Genomic DNA, 20,182 nt, shown 5'->3' with positions numbered 1-20,182 from the left:
AGGGAATTGGTACAGAACTTAATTAAGTCCGAAATTTGGCCTCGAACTCTATCTGATCATAGTGCGGTTTCCATGGAGTTAAAAGGTAGAGAGGTTAAAACAGCCAGATGGAGAATGAATGAATATTTATTTAATGATCAAAAGATAGTAAATAAGGCTATAGAAACAATTGAAGAATACTTTAGGTGGAACTTAAATGGAGAAACTTCCATAGAGACGGTGTGGGACGCAGGAAAAGCGGTCATGAGGGGTTTTTTGATTCAGAAAAATAGCCAACTAAGAAAAGAAAAGGAAAAAAAGAAAGAGCAGATTTTAACACAGATTATGGAAAATGAAAGAAAATTAACTGCTAACCCTAGTGAAGAGAGTTTAAAACAGAACTTAAGAATATTACAAGCTAAATTTGCCACAATAATTAACCAAGAGATAGAGTGGAAAATTAAGAGGATGAATCAAAAGAACTTTGAGTCCGCAAATAAGATAGGGAAATATCTAGCGTGGCAGCTGAGAGAAAGGAAGAAGCTGAGTATGATCAGCAAAATAAAAGAAGGAGATATGATTATGGAAGAACCAAAAGAAATAAAAAGAATATTCCAAAGATATTATAAGGATTTATATAAAAGAGGAGAGGAAACAGAACAAGAAATAGATCAATTTTTGCAAAAACACCATCTGGAACAAATTGTAGAAGATGAAAGAGCAGCACTAGATGAGATAATAACACAGGAAGAGATAAAAAAGGCTATCAAAAAGATGAAAGCTGAGAAGGCGCCGGGACCGGACGGTCTTCCAGCCAAATATTATAAAATATTAATTAACCAAATATCACCAGTGCTGGGAGAGGTTATGAACAATATATTGAGAGAAGGAAAGATACCTGATACCTGGAAGGAAGCCTATGTTACCTTGATTCCTAAAAAAGAGGTGGACACTATGGAAGTAAAGAACTATAGGCCAATCTCATTATTAAATAATGATTATAAGCTATTTGCAGATATAATGGCGGAAAGATTAAAGAAGGTCTTGATTAATAAAATCCATGGTGACCAAACAGGATTTCTCTCAGGGAGACAATTACGGGATAATGTAAGGAATTTGATTGACATTATTGAATATTTGGACATGAAAATAGACAGAAAAGCTGCACTGGTTTTCATAGACGCCGAAAAGGCATTTGACAATGTTTCCTGGAACTTCCTAAAGAAGGTTTTGGAGAGGATGGGAATTGGCGAAAAATTTAGAAGAGGCATAGAAGCAATATACAAAGAACAGAAAGCAAAGCTGGTGATAAATAATAATACAACAGAATATTTTAACATTTATAAAGGGACCAGACAAGGTTGCCCCCTGTCCCCCTTATTATTTATTATAATTTTGGAAGTACTTAATAAGAGACTGAGGGAGGCAACAGAAGTGAAAGGAATTAGAGTAGGAAAGAAGGAATTTAAAATTAAAGCCTTCGCCGACGATATTGTTCTGACTTTGGAAGATCCACAAGATAGTGTAAAAGAAGCATTACAAAAAATTGAGGAATTTGGAGAGGTGGCAGGTTTTAAGGTAAATAAGAATAAAACTAAAATGCTGGTTAAAAATCTAACTAAGGAAGAAACGAAAGATCTAGAACAAAAAGTGGAAATCATGGTGGTGAAAAAAGTGAAATATTTGGGAGTGTGGATCACGGCAAAAAACATAAACCTATATAAAGATAATTATGAAGTTACATGGAAAAAAATAAAGAAAGATCTGGAAATATGGGAGAGGATGAAATTTTCCTTTTTAGGAAGGATAGCAGTGGTTAAAATGAATGTTTTGCCGAGAATGTTGTTCCTATTTCAAACTCTTCCAGTTATTAAAGGTTTAAAACAATGTAAAGAATGGCAGAGAACCCTGATGAAATTCATCTGGCAGGGGAAAAGACCAAGGATTAAAATGAAAATATTAACTGATAAAAAGGAAAGAGGAGGTTTTGCTCTCCCAGATTTGAGTTTATATTATGAAGCAGCGTGCCTACTTTGGCTAAAAGATTGGATAAAACTGGAGAACAGAGACCTGTTGGATTTAGAAGGTTTCAATAATTGGTACGGGTGGCACGCATATCTCTGGTATGAGAAGGTGAAAGTCCACAGGGCTTTCTTAAATCATATTTTCAGGGGACCAATATATCAGGTCTGGGAAAGAAATAAGAACCTTCTTGAAAGAAAAACACCATGGTGGATCTCACCGGTAGAGGTCTTAACAAAAAAAAAAACCAACATGGAAGGGAAGACAGCCACTTACGAAGATTTGGTAAGAAAATCAGAACAAGGGCTTAAACTTAAACCTTATGAGGAAATAAAGGATCAATTCACCGGTTGGTTACAGTATCATCAGGTGAATGATATGTTAAAGCAAGATAAAAGAAAAATGGGCTTTGAGGACAAGAAATCAAAATTCAATATAGAAATAATAGAAGGTAAAAACAAAACATTGTCTAAATTATACGACATATTACTGGAATGGCATACAAAAGACGAGGAAGTCAAAGAGGCAATGATTAAATGGGCAATTGACTTCGGCTATAACATCGAGTTTGAAAAGTGGTTGAAATTGTGGAATAGAGATATTAAATTTACGGCCTGTACGAGTTTGAGAGAAAATGTCTGGAAAATGCTCTATAGATGGTATCTCACGCCGGCAAAATTAGCTAAAATCTATAGATCAGAAAATAAGACATGCTGGAAATGTGGTGAAGTGGAGGGAGACCTCTACCATATGTGGTGGCAATGCAACAAGGTGAAGGTTTTTTGGGAAGCAATTTATAATGAACTTAAAAAAGTTTTTAAATATACTTTTCCCAAAAGACCTGAGGCCTTTTTGCTGGGAATTATGGGTAAGGAAATAAAAAATGAAGATAAAAAATTTTTTCTCTATGCCACCACAGCCGCAAGAATTATGCTGGCACAAAACTGGAAAACAGAAAATATACCTAACGTAAGTGACTGGCAGGTCAAAATGATTAACTATGCCGAGCTAGATAGATTAACAGGCAGAATACGAGACCAAGACGACCAGAAATTTCAAAAAAATTGGAGTAAATTTTGGAAATATATTGGAACGGATATATAGGAGGAACTGGCGGTATTAGAAAAACTTTATCAGCTAATAAGTATAAACTTTAATAAACTAATTACGCAATCCGGGATTTATTTGATACTTACCAAAAGGGTGGAGGGAAGTCAAAGGCTAAGTAGAGCCTAATGCTTATATTATTTTTTTTGTATGATTGTATGCTTACTTTTTGTATAGCATGAAAATAGGATGAATAATTTATGTTAAAATGTCTATTTTTGTATTTGTTTGTCCTTTTTTTTTTCTTTTACAAATTCTGAATAAAAATTTACTTGCAAAAAAAAAAAAAAAAAAAAGAAAGTGAAATACTTGGGGATTAATATGACAGCCAAAAATGGGAACTTATTTAAAGATAATTATGAAAAATGTTGGACGGTAGTGAGATTTAAAAATTTGGGTTTTTTAATAATTTTTTTATTGGTTTTTCACAATTTTTATAAACACAAACATTACACAATAAAAACAAACAAACACATAAACAAACATGTATAATTTCAAATCCTTTTTTCTTAAACCTTACTTCACTGACTTCCCCATACCTCCCCTTTCTGCTTCCCAATTTCCAAATTTGTTTCAGCAAATCCTACCCCTTGGTTTTATCAAATTTTCCCTTATTCTTTTCCTTTACTTAATCTTTTACAGCTGTAATCCCCTTTTTTCTAAAACCTCAACATTTTAGCATTCATTAATTTTACAATGTTTCTTGAGATAAATTTTAAATTTCTTCCAGTCTTCGTCCGCCGTCTCTTTCCCCTGGTCACGGATTCTGCCGGTCATTTCAGCCAGTCCCATGTAGTCTATCACCTTCATCTGCCATTCTTCCAGAGTGGGTAGATCTTGTGTCTTCCAATACTTTGCGATGAGTATTCTTGCTGCTGTTGTGGCATACATAAAAAAAGTTCTGTCTTTCTTTGGCACCAATTGGCCCACAATGCCCAAGAGAAAGGCCTCTGGTTTCTTAGGGAAAGTACATTTAAGTACCTTTTTCATTTCATTATATATCATTTCCCAGAAAGCCTTAATCCTCGGGCACGTCCACCAATGGTGATAAAAGGTACCTTCAGTTTCTTTACATTTCCAACACTTATTATCAGGCAAATGATAAATTTTTGCTAGCTTGACTGGGGTCATGTACCACCTATAGATCATTTTCATAATATTCTCCTTTAAAGCATTACATGCCGTGAATTTTATACCGGTGGTCCACAACTGTTCCCAGTCAGCAAACATAATGTTATGACCAATGTCTTGTGCCCACTTAATCATAGCTGATTTAATTGTTTCATCTTGTGTATTCCATTTCAGCAACAAGTTATACATTCTTGACAGATTTTTAGCATTGGGTTCTAACAGCTCTGTTTCTAGTTTTGATTTCTCCACCTGGAAGCCAATTTTCCTGTCCTGTTTATACACCTCCATTATTTGATAGTAGTGGAGCCAGTCTCGTAGTTTAAACTTCAATCTCTCATAACTCTGTAATTTCAGTTTATCTCCCTCTTGTTCCAAAATTTCCCAATATTTTGGCCATTTGGCCTCCATGTTAAGTTTTTTCACGGCTTTAGCCTCCATTGGCGACAGCCACCTTGGGGTTTTATTTTCCAACAAATCTTTATATCTGATCCAGACATTATATAATGCTTTCCTAACAATGTGATTTTTAAAAGCTTTATGCGCTTTAACCTTATCATACCATATATATGCATGCCATCCAAATACATTATTGAAACCTTCCAAGTCCAAGATATCTGTATTCTCGAGGAGCAACCACTCTTTCATCCAGCAAAAAGCTGCTGATTCATAGTACAGTTTTAAGTCCGGCAGGGCAAATCCCCCTCTTTCCTTTGCATCCGTTAAATTTTTAAACTTTATTCTGGGTTTTTTGCCCTGCCAGACAAATTTCGAAATGTCTTTCTGCCACCTCTTGAAACAGTCCATCTTGTCAAGAATTTGCAATGCTTGAAATAAAAATAACATTCTAGGCAATACAGTCATCTTAATAACTGCAATTCGGCCTAACAAGGAAAGCTTCAAATTTGACCATATTTCTAGATCCTTTTTAACTTCTGTCCAGCATTTCTCATAATTGTCTTTAAACAAATTTACATTCTTAGATGTCATATTAATCCCCAAGTATTTCACCTTTTTAACCACTGTCAACCCTGTTACATTCTGGAACCTCTCCCTTTCCATAGCTGTTAATTTTTTCTCCAAAACTTTAGTTTTTTGTTTATTCAACTTGAATCCTGCAACTTGACCAAATTCTTGAATTAGTTCTAAAACCCTTTTCGTACTAGTGTCTGGCTCTTGTAAAGTAAGTACCAGGTCATCTGCAAAGGCCCTTAACTTATACTGTTTGGCTCCGACCTGAACCCCTTTAACCAGCTGGTCACTTCTAATCATGTTTAGCAAAACCTCCAGGACTGATATAAAAAGTAGTGGGGAAATTGGGCACCCCTGTCGTGTCCCTTTTTCTATTTTAAATTATTCCGTTATCACATTATTTACAATTAGTTTAGCCTTTTGTTCTGAATATATTGCACCCATACCATTCTCAAATCCTTGCCCTACCCCCATCCCATGTAGATTCTTCTTCATAAAACTCCAAGAGATATTGTCAAAGGCTTTCTCCGCGTCCACAAATATCAGAACTGCTTTAGTGTTTATGTTCACCTCTAATAATTCCGAAATGTCTATTATGTTCCTCACGTTGTCTGACAAGCAGTGGCGTAGCGTGGGGGGTGCCAGGGGTGCCAGCCGCACCGGGCGCAACATGGGCAGGGGGCGCGCTCGCACTAGCAGCTCTCTGCCCCTACTAAAATCCACGGCTTGGCGAGGAGGTCGCGGAAGGGGGAGAGCGAAGCCTTCTGCCGCGGGCAAAAAAAGGAGAGGAAGCCGGGCGGGCGGGCTGGCTGGCTGGCTGGGGGGGGTCTGGCTGCGCCTGCTGCTGCCTTTGCTGCTGCTGCCGGGGCTTTGACAGCTTGGCGAGCGGAGGGAGAGGAGCTTTATGGTAATTGCGGCTCTCTCTCCACTGGCTGCCTGGGTAGTGAGCCGAGCCGAGCAGGGAGTCTGGCGAGGGGGCGGGAAGAGACTTTTCCACCTCGCCTGGTCAAAAAGGAGAGCGGAGTCTCCTCAGGGCGCCCTCAGGCAGGGCATGGCAAGCAGAGCGAGGAGGAGAGAGAGGGGAAGTGGGGGGGAGCAGCCAGGAAATGCTGCGGTAAGGAATGAAAAGAGGCAGCTCCAGGAGAGCGCGGGGGAAAGAGAAGCCTCGCTGCTGCTGCTTGGGAGGGTAAATTACTGTACTTGCCCTGCCCCGGGTTAGGGGGCGCAAATTAATTGCCTTGCCCCGGGTTAGGGGGCGCAAATTACTTGCCTTGCCCCGGGTGCTGTTAACCCACGCTACGCCGCTGCTGACAAGTGTCTTCTTGGGAGAAAGCCTGCTTGGTCCTTATGAATCTCTTCCACCAATACTTTTTTTCAATCTTTTTGCCAAAATGTCTGCAAAAATTTTGTAATCCACATTAAGTAATGATATAGAGCGGTAGTTCTTAAGCTGAGTCTTTTCAGTCTCTGTTTTCGGTATGAGTGTAATATACGCTTCTTTCCACGATTCTGGTGCCCCTTTCCCCTCCAAAATTTCATTGCAGACTTCCTTCAAAGGTTGTAACAACCACTCCTTCAAAGCTTTGTAATATCTGGAAGTCAACCCATCTGGTCCTGGAGATTTGCCCAGTTGCATGTTTTGAATGGCACCTTCTATCTCTTGTTCAGTTATTTTCTGATTCAGGTCTATTTTACTTTGGTGAGAGATTTTTTGTAGACCAAATTTCTTAAGAAACTCGTCTATGTCCCTTTCATTCTGCGGCCCTTGTGAATATAATTTTTTGAAATAACTCTGGAAACAATTTCTAATCTCATTTGGCTTATAAATGTTCTTTCCTTCCACCTCTAGGCTTGTAACCGTATTTAATTTTTGCCTTTTCTTCAATTGCCAAGCCAGAAGTTTGCCACATTTATCCGCAGATTCAAATGTCTTTTGTCTCATTTGTTTAATCTTCCATTCTATTTCTTGGTTCATCAATTCCATGTATTGTGTCTGATGTAGCTTAATTTCTCTCAAAATCTCCTGGGACTTTGGTTTAGATCTCAATTTCTTTTCTCCTTCTTTTATCTTTTCCAAGATCTTGTCCTTCTTTTCATTTTGATTTCTCTTTTTTATTGAATTTTGTTGTATTAAGAATCCTCGCATGACAGCTTTACTTGCGTCCCAGATTACTCTTTTTTCCACCTCTGTTTTTAAATTTATTTCGAAATAGTCTCTCAAAGTTTTTTGGGCCTTTATATAGACCTCTTCATCTCTGAATAAGGTGTCATTCATCCTCCATCTGAAGGAGCCAGCTGTTGTTAATTTCATCTCCATCTTTACAGCATTGTGGTCGGAGCAGGTTTTTGGGCAGATTTCCACTTTCTTTATCTTTGGAGCCATCCCACTAGTAACCCATATTTGGTCAATTCTAGTCCATGTCATCATAGCCTCAGAAAAGAAAGTTCCCTCTCTCTCGAGAGGGTTCTTAGTTCTCCAGATGTCAATCAAGTCCATATTTTCAGTCATTTCAAAGAAAGTCTTTGGTAGTCTCCCATCTTTGGAAACTACCGGTCTTTGTGATTTGTCCATATTTGTAGATACTACTCCATTCATGTCTCCCATCAAGATTAAATTGTAATCCAAATAGTCCAGTAAGATCTCATGCAGCTTCTTAAAGAATTCTGACTTCCCTTCATTTGGTGCATAAATCCCCAATATCAATAATTTTTCACCTTGAACTTGAATTTCAATTGCCAAAAATCTTCCTTGTTCATCTTTAAACATCAATTTCGGGGAGAATTTTTCCTTTGCATAGATTACCACTCCTCTTTTCTTAACTTTGTCAGATGAAATAAATTCTTGTCCTAATCTTTTATTGATGAGTAGTTTTCTATGCAATCTTGTCACATGAGTTTCTTGTAAACAAATCAAGTCCAATTGTTCTTTTTTCAATATATGAAAAACATTTCACCTTTTTCGGGGAAGGTTAAGACCATTACATTTCCAACTTAGAAGTTGCAGAGCCATCCTGTTGCTATTTACTTTTCCCTCCCACTGCTCCAAGTAGTTGTTCACCTTCCGTCGGTGATTTCAATCCAAATGTTAAGTTCAAAATGTCTGTTGCTTCCTTTACTGCAAGGGTTGGTTCCACTTCAACCGTCTCTTTCAAAAGATCTTCCCCGTTATCTCGTAAGAATTGCTCTTTATCTTGGACAGATCTTATTCTGATTTTCCTTCCCTTATATTTGAAGGATAGGCCTTGAGGAAATTCCCACCTGAAGGGTATTCCGTTCTTTCTCAATAAATCAACCAGCTCTTTGTAATGGGCTCTTGCATCCAAAATGTGCTTTGGTATATCTTTGAAAATCTCCACCAAAGAGTTTTCAATTTCCAGAGTTCTTTGAAAATGCAGATTCAATATTTTGTCTCTTTCTTCTTTTGATCTTAAAGTTATCAAACAGTCCCTTGACTTCTTTCTGTCTTGTCTTCTGCCCAATCTAAACGCAGACACTATCTTAATTTCTTCCTTCTCTAACTCCTGTTGCCAGAAGTCCGAAAATTCTTTGGAAAGGAAGTCCACCAGGTTATCTTTCTCACTTTCAGGCACTGCTCTTAATCTCAAATTTCTCTCCTTCCTTTGCATTTCGAGCATAGACAAAGCCAGTTCATGATCTTCTAACTTTTTACAGACTGGTATTATCCTTTCCTGAGTGGCATCTGCAGAAACTTTAGCTTCTTCTGCAATCTTTCGAGTAGTGGCAGAGTACTCTAGAAGTTTATTAATAGTCTCTGTATTTGAAGACACCCTCTTCCCAAGTTCATTTACACTTTGCGTGTTCAGATCAAGTTTTGCTGAGAGCTCTGCCAATTGTCTACTATTGTCCGCACCTTGTTTTGTCAGAGATTCCAAGGACTCATTTATTTTAACTAAAGCTTGTGTCACAGGATCTATTGACATAATTGTTGTTTTTCTCTGCCCAGTTGCAGCTGCAACCACTGGTGTGCCTGAGACCGAAACTCTTCGCTGTTGTGAAATTTTAGTCTTGTATGGTCTGCCAGATCTAGTTGTTGTCTCTTCTGCTGAACCACTCATGTCCCAGTCAAGGTCGTTCCCACGCCTGTAAATTGTTTTTGAATGGAAAGTTCCAATGACTTAGTTATTGTAATCCACTTTGCAGCTATTTCAGCAGAGTCCTCTAGGGGGAAAAGTTTCCAAGACTTTTACAACAAAATGTCTTTTCATCAAGTCCCCCCAAGCCTTCGAAAAGTCAATTGCAACAGTTCCCCAGTGTATATCCAAAGCTTAACAGTCTGGTAGTTTAGTATCTTTCAAGAACCCAGCAGTCCAGTAATTAAGTAACTTTCGAAAGATCTTAACAAAGTGACAGTTCTCTGTCCGGCTTCCTTATTTAGGCAGTCCGTTCCAAGGGGTTTGACACAGCGGCAAAATTTTTCAGTAGCCCCTTTTCATGCAGGTTATCCAAAGTCTACTTTCCTCCCCCTCTGCTCCTGCCAGCAAGAGGGGGGTCTCTATTCCAATGTCTAGTTTACTTCGTTCCCTAAAAGTCTTTCTCCAATTACGGCTCTATATTTTCTTTGCTTTATGCTTTCTGCAGTCCAGGAAGGCAGACTTCCTTATTTTATGCCAATCCCGTTTCCGGCCAAATTTTCTTTAAAATACTTGTAAATCCCAATAGATCTTTAAGTCCTACTCACGAGTAGTTAATTTCAAATCAAAATTTCAGGAAGGAATCGGCGCTCTCCAACCATGGCGACGCGGCTTCGCTCCACGGGCTGGGTGATGACTCTCAGCACCGCACACCCGCTGCCACTCCGGAGCCTTTAAAAATGCTCTTTTGCGGTTTTGGGGGGGCGCAAAGGTGCCCGCCGAGTCTCCTTGTACACAGGCTTCCGCGCCTGTGATTTTTGTGGGTCCCCGCTTCGCCGTAGCGGTCAGACCCGAACTCGCGGAGCAGACTCCCTCCGGAGCTCGGAGGGAAATCCGCCATTAGTCGATGGCGCTGACCGGAAGTCAAATTTGGAGCTTTCATTGTTGGGTCGTATTGCTGCGATAAAAATGAATGTATTGCCTAGAATGTTGTTTTTGTTTCAGACCTTGCAAATTGTGGACAAGATGGACTGTTTCAAGAAGTGGCAGAGAGATATCCCTAGATTTGTCTGGCAGGGCAAGAAGCCTAGAATAAAAATTAAGATATTAACTGATGCAAAGGAAAGAGGTGGATTTGCCCTGCCAGACTTTAAACTTTACTATGAATCAGCAGCTTTTTGCTGGTTGAAAGAATGGCTACTCCTTGAAAATACAGACATTTTGGATTTAGAAGGTTTTCACAACGTATTTGGATGGCATGCATATTTATGGTATGATAAGGTCAAAGCACGTAAAGCATTTAAAAATCATATTGTCAGGAAAGCATTGTTTAATGTTTGGATAAGATATAAGGACCTATTTGAAAATAAAACCCCAATAAGCTCAATATGGGTTGTCACCAATAAGCTCAATATGGAGGCCAAATGGCTGAAATATTGGGAAATTTTGGAACAAGGAGACAAATTGAAATTGCAGAGTTTCGAGAAATTAAAAAACAAAGTGAGAGATTGGTTTCATTATTATCAGATAATGGAGGCATATAATTTGGATAAGAAAATTGGCTTCCAGGTGGAAAAATCAAAACTAGAAACAGAACTGCTAGAACCCAAAACTAAGAATTTGTCAAAAATGTATAACTTGCTGTTGAAATGGAATACTCAGGATGAAACGGTGAAATCTGTTATGATTAAATGGGCACAAGATGTTGGACATAATATTATGTTTGCTCTTTCTCCTCTTTTATTTATCTCAGTCCTGGAGGTGCTGTTGAATATGATTAGGGAGGACCGGTTGGTGCAAGGAATTCAGGTCGCAGTGAAACAATATAAACTGAAAGCTTTTGCAGATGATTTGGTTTTAACATTACAGGAGCCAGAACCCAGTACAAAAAGAGTTTTAGAACTGATTTATGAGTTTGGTCGGGTGGCGGGATTCAAGTTGAATAAGCAAAAAACTAAAGTTTTGGGGGAAAACTTGACACCTTTAGAAACAGATGGGTTCCAGAAGGAAACAGAATTAAATGTGGTCAAAAAAGTGAAATACCTGGGGGTTAATTTGTCTTCCAAAAACTTGAATTTATTTAAAGATAATTATGAAAAATGTTGGTCAGAAGTTAAAAAGGATTTAGAAACTTGGTCAAGATTGAAACTTTCCTTGTTGGGTCGAATAGCAGCTATAAAGATGAATGTATTGCCAAAGATGTTGTTTTTGTTTCAAACCCTACAGATTGTGGACAGAGTGGAATGTTTTGGTAAATGGCAGAAGGATATTTCTAAGTTTGTTTGGCAGGGCAAAAAGCCCCGAATAAAATTTAAAATACTAACTGATGCAAAAGAAAGAGGGGGGTTTGCCCTGCCAGACTTAAGGTTATATTACGAAGCTGCAGCCTTCTGCTGGATGAAGGATTGGTTACTCTTAGAGAACACTGATGTCCTAGATCTGGAAGGGTTTAATAATTCTTTAGGATGGCATGCATATTTGTGGTACGACAAGGTAAAGACTCATAAAATGTTCAAAAACCATATTGTCAGAAAAGCAATATTTATGGTCTGGACAAAGTACAAAGACTTATTAGAAGGCAAGACCCCGAGGTGGCTATCACCAGTGGAGGCCAAGGCCCGAAAAAACCCCAATATGGAGGCCGGCTGGCCGAAATATGGGGAAATAATAGAAAAAATTGGAGACAACTGGAGGTTGCAGAGCTATGAAAAATTAAAGAATAAGGTGCAAGATTGGTTTCACTATGCTCAAATTCAGGAGGTTTTTAAGTTGGACAAAAAAACAGGATTCCAGGCGGAAAAATCGAAACTAGAGACAGAACTGTTAGAACCAAAGATTAAGGTACTTTCGAGAATGTATAACTTCCTGCTTAAATGGAACACTCAGGATGAGACAGTCAAATCTGCCATGATAAAATGGGCTCAGGACATTGGGTACAACATTATGTTTGAAGACTGGGAAAGGTTATGGACCACTGGTATGAAATTTACGGCATGTAATGCCTTGAAAGAAAATATTATGAAAATGATATACAGGTGGTACATGACCCCAGTCAAGCTTGCTAAGATATATCATCTGTCTGATAATAAATGTTGGAAATGTAAGGAGGCTGAAGGGACATTCTTTCACCTCTGGTGGACCTGTCCAAAAGTGAAGGCCTTCTGGGAAATGATCTATAATGAATTAAAAAAGGTGTTTAAATACACCTTCCCTAAGAAACCAGAGGCCTTCCTCCTGGGCATTGTCGATCAGAAGGTGTTAAAGAAGGATAGAACTTTTTTTATGTATGCAACCACAGCAGCAAGAATTCTCATCGCAAAATACTGGAAGACACAAGATTTACCCACACTGGAAGAGTGGCAGACGCAATTGATGGACTATATGGAACTGGCCGAAATGACTGGCAGAATCTGAGATTTGGGAGAAGAAACAACCGAGGAGGATTGGAAAAAATTTGAGGATTATTTACAAAAATTTTATAAGTTATATGAATGTTAAGAATTTGCATGATTTGGAAAATTTAGCTCCAGCAATAAGATTTGATGGTATGGGAAACTAAGTTATATTAATGAAAGGACTAATGTTTAAAATAATACTATATTTGTTTTTAGAGTTAATTGGTAATAAGTATTTTAAACTTAAAATATAACTATCTGAAAGAACAAAAGAACGTATGAAACAAGGTAATAATTTGCTGATATTTTTATTGTAAAGAACGCATCGTGAGGGAGACGTGGGGAAGTCCGGTTGGTTATGGAAAAATGTCTTGAAAGGATGACTCTTTTTTTCTTTCTTTTTTTTCTTTTCTGTTATTTCCTTGTATATCCGACTTAGTATCTGTATCTGGAAAAAATGTAATAAAAATATTTTTTTAAAAAATATTATGTTTGCTGACTGGGAACAGTTATGGACCACAGGTATGAAGTTTACGGCATGTAATGTCTTAAGAGAGAATATTATGAAAATGATATACAGGTGGTACATGACCCCAGTCAAGCTTGCAAAAATTTATCATTTGCCCGATAATAAATGCTGGAAATGTAAAGAAACGGAAAGTACATTCTTTCACCTATGGTGGACGTGCCCAAGGATTAAGGCTTTCTGGGAAATGATATATAATGAACTGAAAAAGGTATTTAAATATACCTTCTTGAAGAAACCAGAGGCCTTTCTTCTGGGCAAAGTCGGCCAATTGGTGCCAAAGAAGGACAGAACTTTTTTTATGTACGCTACAACAGCAGCAAGAATACTCATCGCAAAGTATTGGAAGACACAAGATCTACCCACCCTGGAAGAATGGCAGATGAAGGTGATGGACTATATGGAATTGGCAGAAATGACTGGCAGAATCCGAGACCAGGGAGAAGAGTCGGTGAAAGAAGACTGGAAGAAATTTAAAGACTATCTACAGAAATATTGTAAAATTAATGAATGATAGAATGATGTTGGATAGCAACTAAGGGGTTTCTAGCTGTAATTATTTAAGAGAATATGAAAAAAGGGTTATAAATGGGTTAAAATCTAATGGTAAGGATTTGCTGAACCAATAAATTGAAGTGGAATACAAAAAAGGGAGGTATGAGGAGGTCCGGGAAATAAGCTAAAAGAAAATAAGTAAAAGAAAAAATGTATGTTTTTAACTGTTTTTATTTTGTATTTTTCTTTTTTCTTTTTCATTTTTACTGTTATATTTCAAAAAAATTTAATAAATATTTTATTTAAAAAAAAAAGAAGAGAAGGAAATCCTCGGTCGCGCCGGCCCTAAATAGCCCAGGCCACGCCTTCCTGGCCAGCCAATTGGCTGGCCAGGGAGATGACACGTCCAAGGATTTCCCCAGTCTCGTGGGGGCTGTGATTCAGCCCCTGCGCACTTGGGGAGGGCGTGGGGCCCGCAACCCCACCTCCTCTCCAGCTCGAAAGTGGCTTTGCAGCAAGTAACAGGAAATCCACTAAAACATCCCTGAAAGCCAGTAAACCGGCACACTGGCAGGAGGGCTAGTCTGGTCTGGGAAGCCTTGTTAACTGCAGAGGTTGCTGATGTCTCCTTTGATAACCATCCCTCTCGGTTGTGGAGGGGGGTGGGGTGCGCACATGTTGCCTTTTTGCTTTCTGACCAGGACTTGTAACAATAGCCCACCTGTTTCAGTGAACCTCGCTTGAATTTCCAACCCAGGAAGCGGCCATATACTGGGCCATCTAGCTCAGTATTGTCGAAATTGACAAGCAGTGGCTCTCCAGGATTTCAGACAAGGGATGTTCCCTACCCTCCTGGGAGATGCTGGGGGTGGAGCCTGAGACTTTCTGCATGAAAAGCAGGTGGTTTACTGCAGAGCTATGGCCCTTCCCCCAAGATATCTCAGTTGGTAGAGCATAAGACTCTTCATCTCAGTGTCCTGAGTTCGAGCCCCACCTTAGGCATTGCAGGGGCTTCGATTAGTTAACCCTCGTGGTCCCTTCCAACTCTACAGTTGTATTATTCCCCAAAGTTCCCAGCAGAGTTCTAGTCCGGTTACCATTTTAAACAGTCTTTTTTTATGCCAGGTCTAAACCTGCAAACATAACAAGTACACCGTGCTAGTGATCCATGCCCCTCCTCTAGCAAAGCTCTGCACTGAAACTCCAAACCGCCCCTCCCTGTCTTGCAGGTGATCTGCCAGTTGCCGCGGTCACACCAGAACGTGTTCCGCTTCGTGATGGCTTTCCTGCGGGAGCTGCTGAAATACTCTGAGAGCAACAACGTCAGTGGCAACATGCTAGGTAAGGCCTGCCTGTCCTGGCTGGGAGCTGGCCTCCCTCCTGCTTCTGCCTCCTCTCATGCAAATGTTTTCTCTTCCCTGCAGCCACCCTCTTCGCCAGCCTCCTGCTACGGCCTCTGCCCAACCTTCTGCCGAGTGCCATCGGCTTCCTCCTGGGCTTCCTGCTGGGGGCGGATGACTATGAAAGGTGCCAAGCGTGACTGGAGACAAAGTGGGGAGGGAAGAGGCAAAGCCCAGCCTCTGTTCTCTGGTGCCTGCCCTTCCCCTTGTGCCATCTTGCCATGTGCCAGCTCCCTTCCCTGTGCTTTGCCCTTTCCACCTTTTCCTCTTGACTCCTGACACGGTTGCACACTTGGCTTTCCACATGGTTCCAGGGCATTGGCAGCAGGTTCAGGGTGCTTGGGGAGGGACCCTGTTGGAGGACAGTCATTCCCCTGCCCATCCTACTACCACCACTGCTGCTCTCAGTCCCTGCGCAGTAGTCCACGCTCTCCCCTTCTGCTGCAGCTGAGCATGTGCTACTCTTGGTGGGTACCAGGCATAAGGATTCCTGGCCTGTCCTGGGATTGCAGGACCTCTTTCTCTGTCCCCCCAGCCTTGATGCTCATCAAGAAGGGGCAGGGCAGCCACTGTGGCCCACGTACGCCTTAGCCTGCTCTGTATAGTTCAGCAATCTGTCCCCATTCTGCCAAGTAGAGTTTTAGGGTGTTCATTCTTCATGAAACACTAAGCACTGCCTAAAGGGACCAGGGAGGAGGAGGGGGCGCAGGCTGGGAAGCAGGAGGGGAGCTGAGGCAGTGGGTACAGCTGGGTTGGGTTGGGCTCCCCACCCGACCCCAAGTTCTGCAACTTTGTCTTTCTGCTTTTCTGTCCTGGGTTCCTGTACTTGGTGCACACACACTCTTAATTTATTGGGAAACGGTTGTTTCAAAATGAAAGATCCGTTGTGCAGAGATTGTTCTGGTGTTTGGAGGGGAGCTACACTTGCCTTTGCTGGTTTCTCCACTGCTCTGAAGCTCAGCCAGACTTTCCAAATGTAGCCGCCTTGGGCCCTCGCAGCACACATGAGGGAGAGGCTGTGGAGAGGGAGTGCTGCATGGGGCATCAGGTCGTGCAGATACCATGTGTCATGGGCTCAGGGACTGAGCCACAGGGGAAGGAGGAGATGGAGAGCGAAGGGGAACAATCTGAGGGGAGTTCAGGAGGGTATGCCAGTGATCAGAGAGATTCCATGAGTCTCTCCAGCGAATCAGAGGATTCCCAGAAAGGGGCCCCCAAAGGCAGGGCAAGGGGGGCCAGTGGGGAGTCTCCAAGCGGCAGCTGGAAATCAGGGGTAGCTTCCCCACCAGAGCGTAGCAGGGGGGAAGAATCCCAAGGGTTAAAACAAAAGCCTCCTGCAGAAGGAGAGAGTGAGGCTGGACTGACCACGCCTCCGTCAGAGAGTGGAGGGGCGGAGGGAAGAGCAGGTCCGGCCAGCCTCCCTGAAGGAGAAAGCAGTGGGGGGAGCAGTGTAGCCGTTAGGAGGAAAGTAGGCAGCTGGGCGCGCGCGCCAAGTTCAAATGTGGAGGCGCGCGGGCCAGCAGAAAACCCGGATTGGGAGCCAGGTCCTAAAGCCCGCCGGAGGGGTGGGGAGGAGTCAGAAGAATCCGCCTCCGAAGAGAGTAGGAAGGAGGTAACCCCAGAGGGCAGGAGGACCCGGAGGAGAAAGGAGCAAAAGGAGGAGAGGGAAAGGTGGAGCAAAGCTCGGCTCTTGAACTGGTGTATGGGCGGGGAGGAGTCAGACGGAGCTTCGCCGGTCTAACGACTCAGACGTAGCACTGCGCGCCATGGATGTCAAACCAACAATGAACCACAATAAAGACTTTTGTTTATAAAGAGCAACTGGCGTTGGTCCTCTGTGAGCTAGGACCTGAGGCAGCGCTGACAGTAAGCTCCGTCTCCTGAAGAATTTAACCCTAGCAGCGCGAGTTGGCGCAGCGAGGGGCAAGACTTGGTGTTTTGCGAGCTCACGAAGAGAGACAAAGATGACTTCAGAAGGGAAGATGGAACAGCTGGAAAAAGCAGTTGAGGCGCTTTACGCAGAACTGGCAGTTTCCAGGAAGAGAGAGGAGGAAGCAGCGAAGTTCTGCGAGGATCTGCAGACCAGGTGGGAAAGATTGGGCAAGGAGGGGCTGCCGGGACCCAGAGCAACAGAGGGGATTGCTCTTGCAAAGAGGGGGGGCAGCCTAGTAGCCCATTTTGACGGAGACCTGCAGCAGTATCCTAATTTCAGAGCTGATGTAGTTTACGCGCTCAGGCTGCTTCGGAAGGACTTTAGGGATGAGGAGGAGAAAGTAGGATTTATCATAATGCACTTGCATGGAGAAGCAAGATCCTGGCTGCGCAATTTATGGCGCGACAATGATCCAGCCCTCCAGAATGCGGACGCCTTTATAAAGGCTATGGACGCTTGTTTCCAATCAACCACTGATGTGGACGTGGCTAGAAAGCAGATGCACGGTTTGCGGCAGGGGAAGGCAACAGTAAGACAATACCATGCCCGGTTTTTTGCTTTGGTGAATACGCTGCATTGGGAAAAGGACTCTGTGGTTGTAAGAGATCTCTTCTGGGAGGGGCTAAACGCTTCCGTGAAAGATGAGCTGGCCAGGGGCGATAGACCTAGCACCACTGCGGAGGTGGTTCAGAGAGCACTCACAATAGGAGTGAGAATGGAGGAACGCCCATGGAACAGAGATGAGGGTTGCTTAGCACGCACACTGACCAAAGCACCTCCGTTCATGCCCAGAGAGAGTGGACGCGCCCACTCCACGCCTCCTTTGGGGGAGGGAGTAGAACCAATGGAGTTGGGTGTTGCTAAGGCTCAGACAGCGGCCAGAGCCCTAATGCCAGGAGCAGTCAAGCCGAAAAATCCTAGAGGGAACAGGAAGTGTTTCTTGTGCGACAGTGCACAACACATGGTCAAAGAGTGTCCCCAGAGGATCCATAAGCACACTGCAGCCTCCGCAATTATTGAAGGGGGAATTCAGCAGGAGGGGGAGCAGCAGGGAAACAAACAAGCCTGGTTGGAAGCAGAGGCACTGGGGCCCAGCCAGGCAAGGTTTTGAAGCAGTCCCCAGAGATTCTGAAGCCCAAAGACCCCCTCCCGCCCAAACCAGTGGTGCAGCTCACTGCCTCACTTCAACTGCCCAATGGATTCATCTTGGAGGTTCCTATTACCATCGATTCTGGCAGCAATGCAGACTTTGTGGGGGAGGAATTTGTCAAGCAGCACAGCATAGCACTCCTACCTGCCACGCTGCCCCTGAACGTCGTCACAGTCGATGGCAGGAAGCTGCTGGGGGGGCAAGTGGTACAGCAGACACCACCTATGGTGATGCAGATTGGGAATCACCGCGAAGTCATCAGTTTCAATGTCACCCACCTAGCCGAAACGCCCATAGTGTTGGGCATGAGTTGGCTGGATAGGCACAGCCCAGCGCTAGCCTGGTACCAGAGGCAACTGACCTTCTGCTCCTCTTACTGCGCGGAACATTGCATCCAGATCAGTAAGGAAGAGGAGGGAAAGGAGGAAGCACAACAGCTACATTTCGGCATGGTGCAGGCGGTACCCAACAAATACAAGGAGTTTTTGGACGTTTTCTGCGAGAAAGAAGCTGACAAGCTACCTCCTCATCGGCCCTACGACTGCACGATTGACCTCCTACCAGGAGCGAAGCTGCCAACGGGGAAGCTGTATTCCATGTCTGAGGACGAATTGCAAGAACTCAAGGAGTTCATAGACCTCAATTTGAAGCGGGGATTCATCCAAGAATCCAAAGCAGTAGGGGGGCAGTCCAGTGTTCTTCGTGAAGAAGAAAGACACGCCCCAACGGAGACTTGTGGTGGATTTCAGAATTTTGAATTCGAGGACAAAGCCCACGGCATTCCCCATGCCCAAGATAGACGATCTGCTGACGGCGGTGAGGAAGGGGAGAATCTTCACTAAGCTGGATCTGCGAGGCGCATACAATCTGATATGCATGCGAGAGGGCGATGAGTGGAAGACGGCCATGTTTACACCCTTAGGCACCTATGAATACAAAGTCATGCCTTTCGGATTGCAAAATGGCTCTCACACTTTCCAAAAATTTATGCACCACGTGTTGGCGGGGCTCCTCTACAAGAAGTGCGTCTGCTTCCTGGACGACATCCTGATCTTCTCGGAATCGCAGGGAGCTCACGAGAAGGACATCAGGGAGGTCCTGCAGAGACTACGGGAGCACAAGCTCTACGCCAAGCTGGAAAAGTGCCAGTTCAAAGTGACAGAAGTGGATTTCCTGGGATACAAGCTGTCGGACAAGGGGCTCGCAATGGACAGCGCCAAAGTCCGCTCGGTGCTGGACTGGAAGAGCCCACGTAACAGGAAGGAAGTCCAGAAGTTCGTCGGCTTCGCCAATTTCTACCGCAAATTCATCAAGGGATTTGCGAAGGAGACGGTGGCTATCACGGACACCGTCAGCTCCAAGAAGAAGAAGTTCATCTGGACGGAACAGGCGGAGCAGTCTTTTCAGAGGCTCAAGCGTCTGTTCGCGTCCGAGGAACAACTGCTGCACGTCAACCCCAGCAACCCGCTGAGGATTGAGACAGACGCATCAGACAGAGCGGTGGGGGCGGTCCTGTTGCAGCAAGATCTGCAAGAGAACTGGAGGCCCTGCGCATTTTACTCCAGGAAGCTCAGCAAGTCGGAGCAGAACTACACAATCTGGGACAGGGAGTTGCTGGCCATTCATGCAGCCTTCAAAGCGTGGCGGCATTTCCTCGTAGGAGCCCGACACACCGTGCAAGTTCGCACAGACCATAAAAACCTGGAGTACTGGCGCACGGCGAGGTTCCTGAACCAGAGACACATCCGATGGGCGGAGTTCTTTGCGGATTTCGACTTCAGGATAGAGTACATCCCGGGAGACAACAACGTCATGGCGGATGCACTTTCCAGGAAACCGCAGTATCTGGAGGAGGCGGCGCCGGCGGCAGCTAAACACATTTTCACACTGGCAGTGTGGACGTGCTCTGCAGCCACCGTCGACCTGGACGCGGTACGTCGAGCGCTGCAGACGGATCCATTCACGCAATCCAAGATGGAGGAGG

General features: G+C 43.1%; 2 protein-coding genes across 2 annotated transcripts in view; both read left to right on the top strand.

The window, feature by feature from the left end:
- The window catches only part of LOC309523285 (inositol polyphosphate 5-phosphatase OCRL-like), a gene marked incomplete at both ends in the record, with an annotated part of 441,918 nt that extends 426,663 nt beyond the window's left edge, over positions 1 to 15,255 (top strand). The window contains 2 exons of the mRNA XM_082207066.1: positions 14,945 to 15,056; positions 15,140 to 15,255. Of these exons, the coding sequence (XP_082063192.1) occupies positions 14,945 to 15,056; positions 15,140 to 15,255 (228 nt within the window). The remainder of the gene's footprint in view (positions 1 to 14,944; positions 15,057 to 15,139) is intronic.
- The window catches only part of LOC309523273 (uncharacterized protein), a gene marked incomplete at its 5' end in the record, with an annotated part of 479,716 nt that overhangs the window by 35,596 nt on the left and 423,938 nt on the right, over positions 1 to 20,182 (top strand). The gene's annotated exons all lie outside the window — the stretch shown is intronic.

Source organism: Podarcis vaucheri (genome assembly GCF_965113315.1).
Source record: "Podarcis vaucheri genome assembly, chromosome: W".
In the NCBI taxonomy this organism is placed as follows: Eukaryota; Metazoa; Chordata; class Lepidosauria; order Squamata; family Lacertidae; genus Podarcis; species Podarcis vaucheri.
This window is presented reverse-complemented; position numbering and strand designations above follow the sequence as displayed.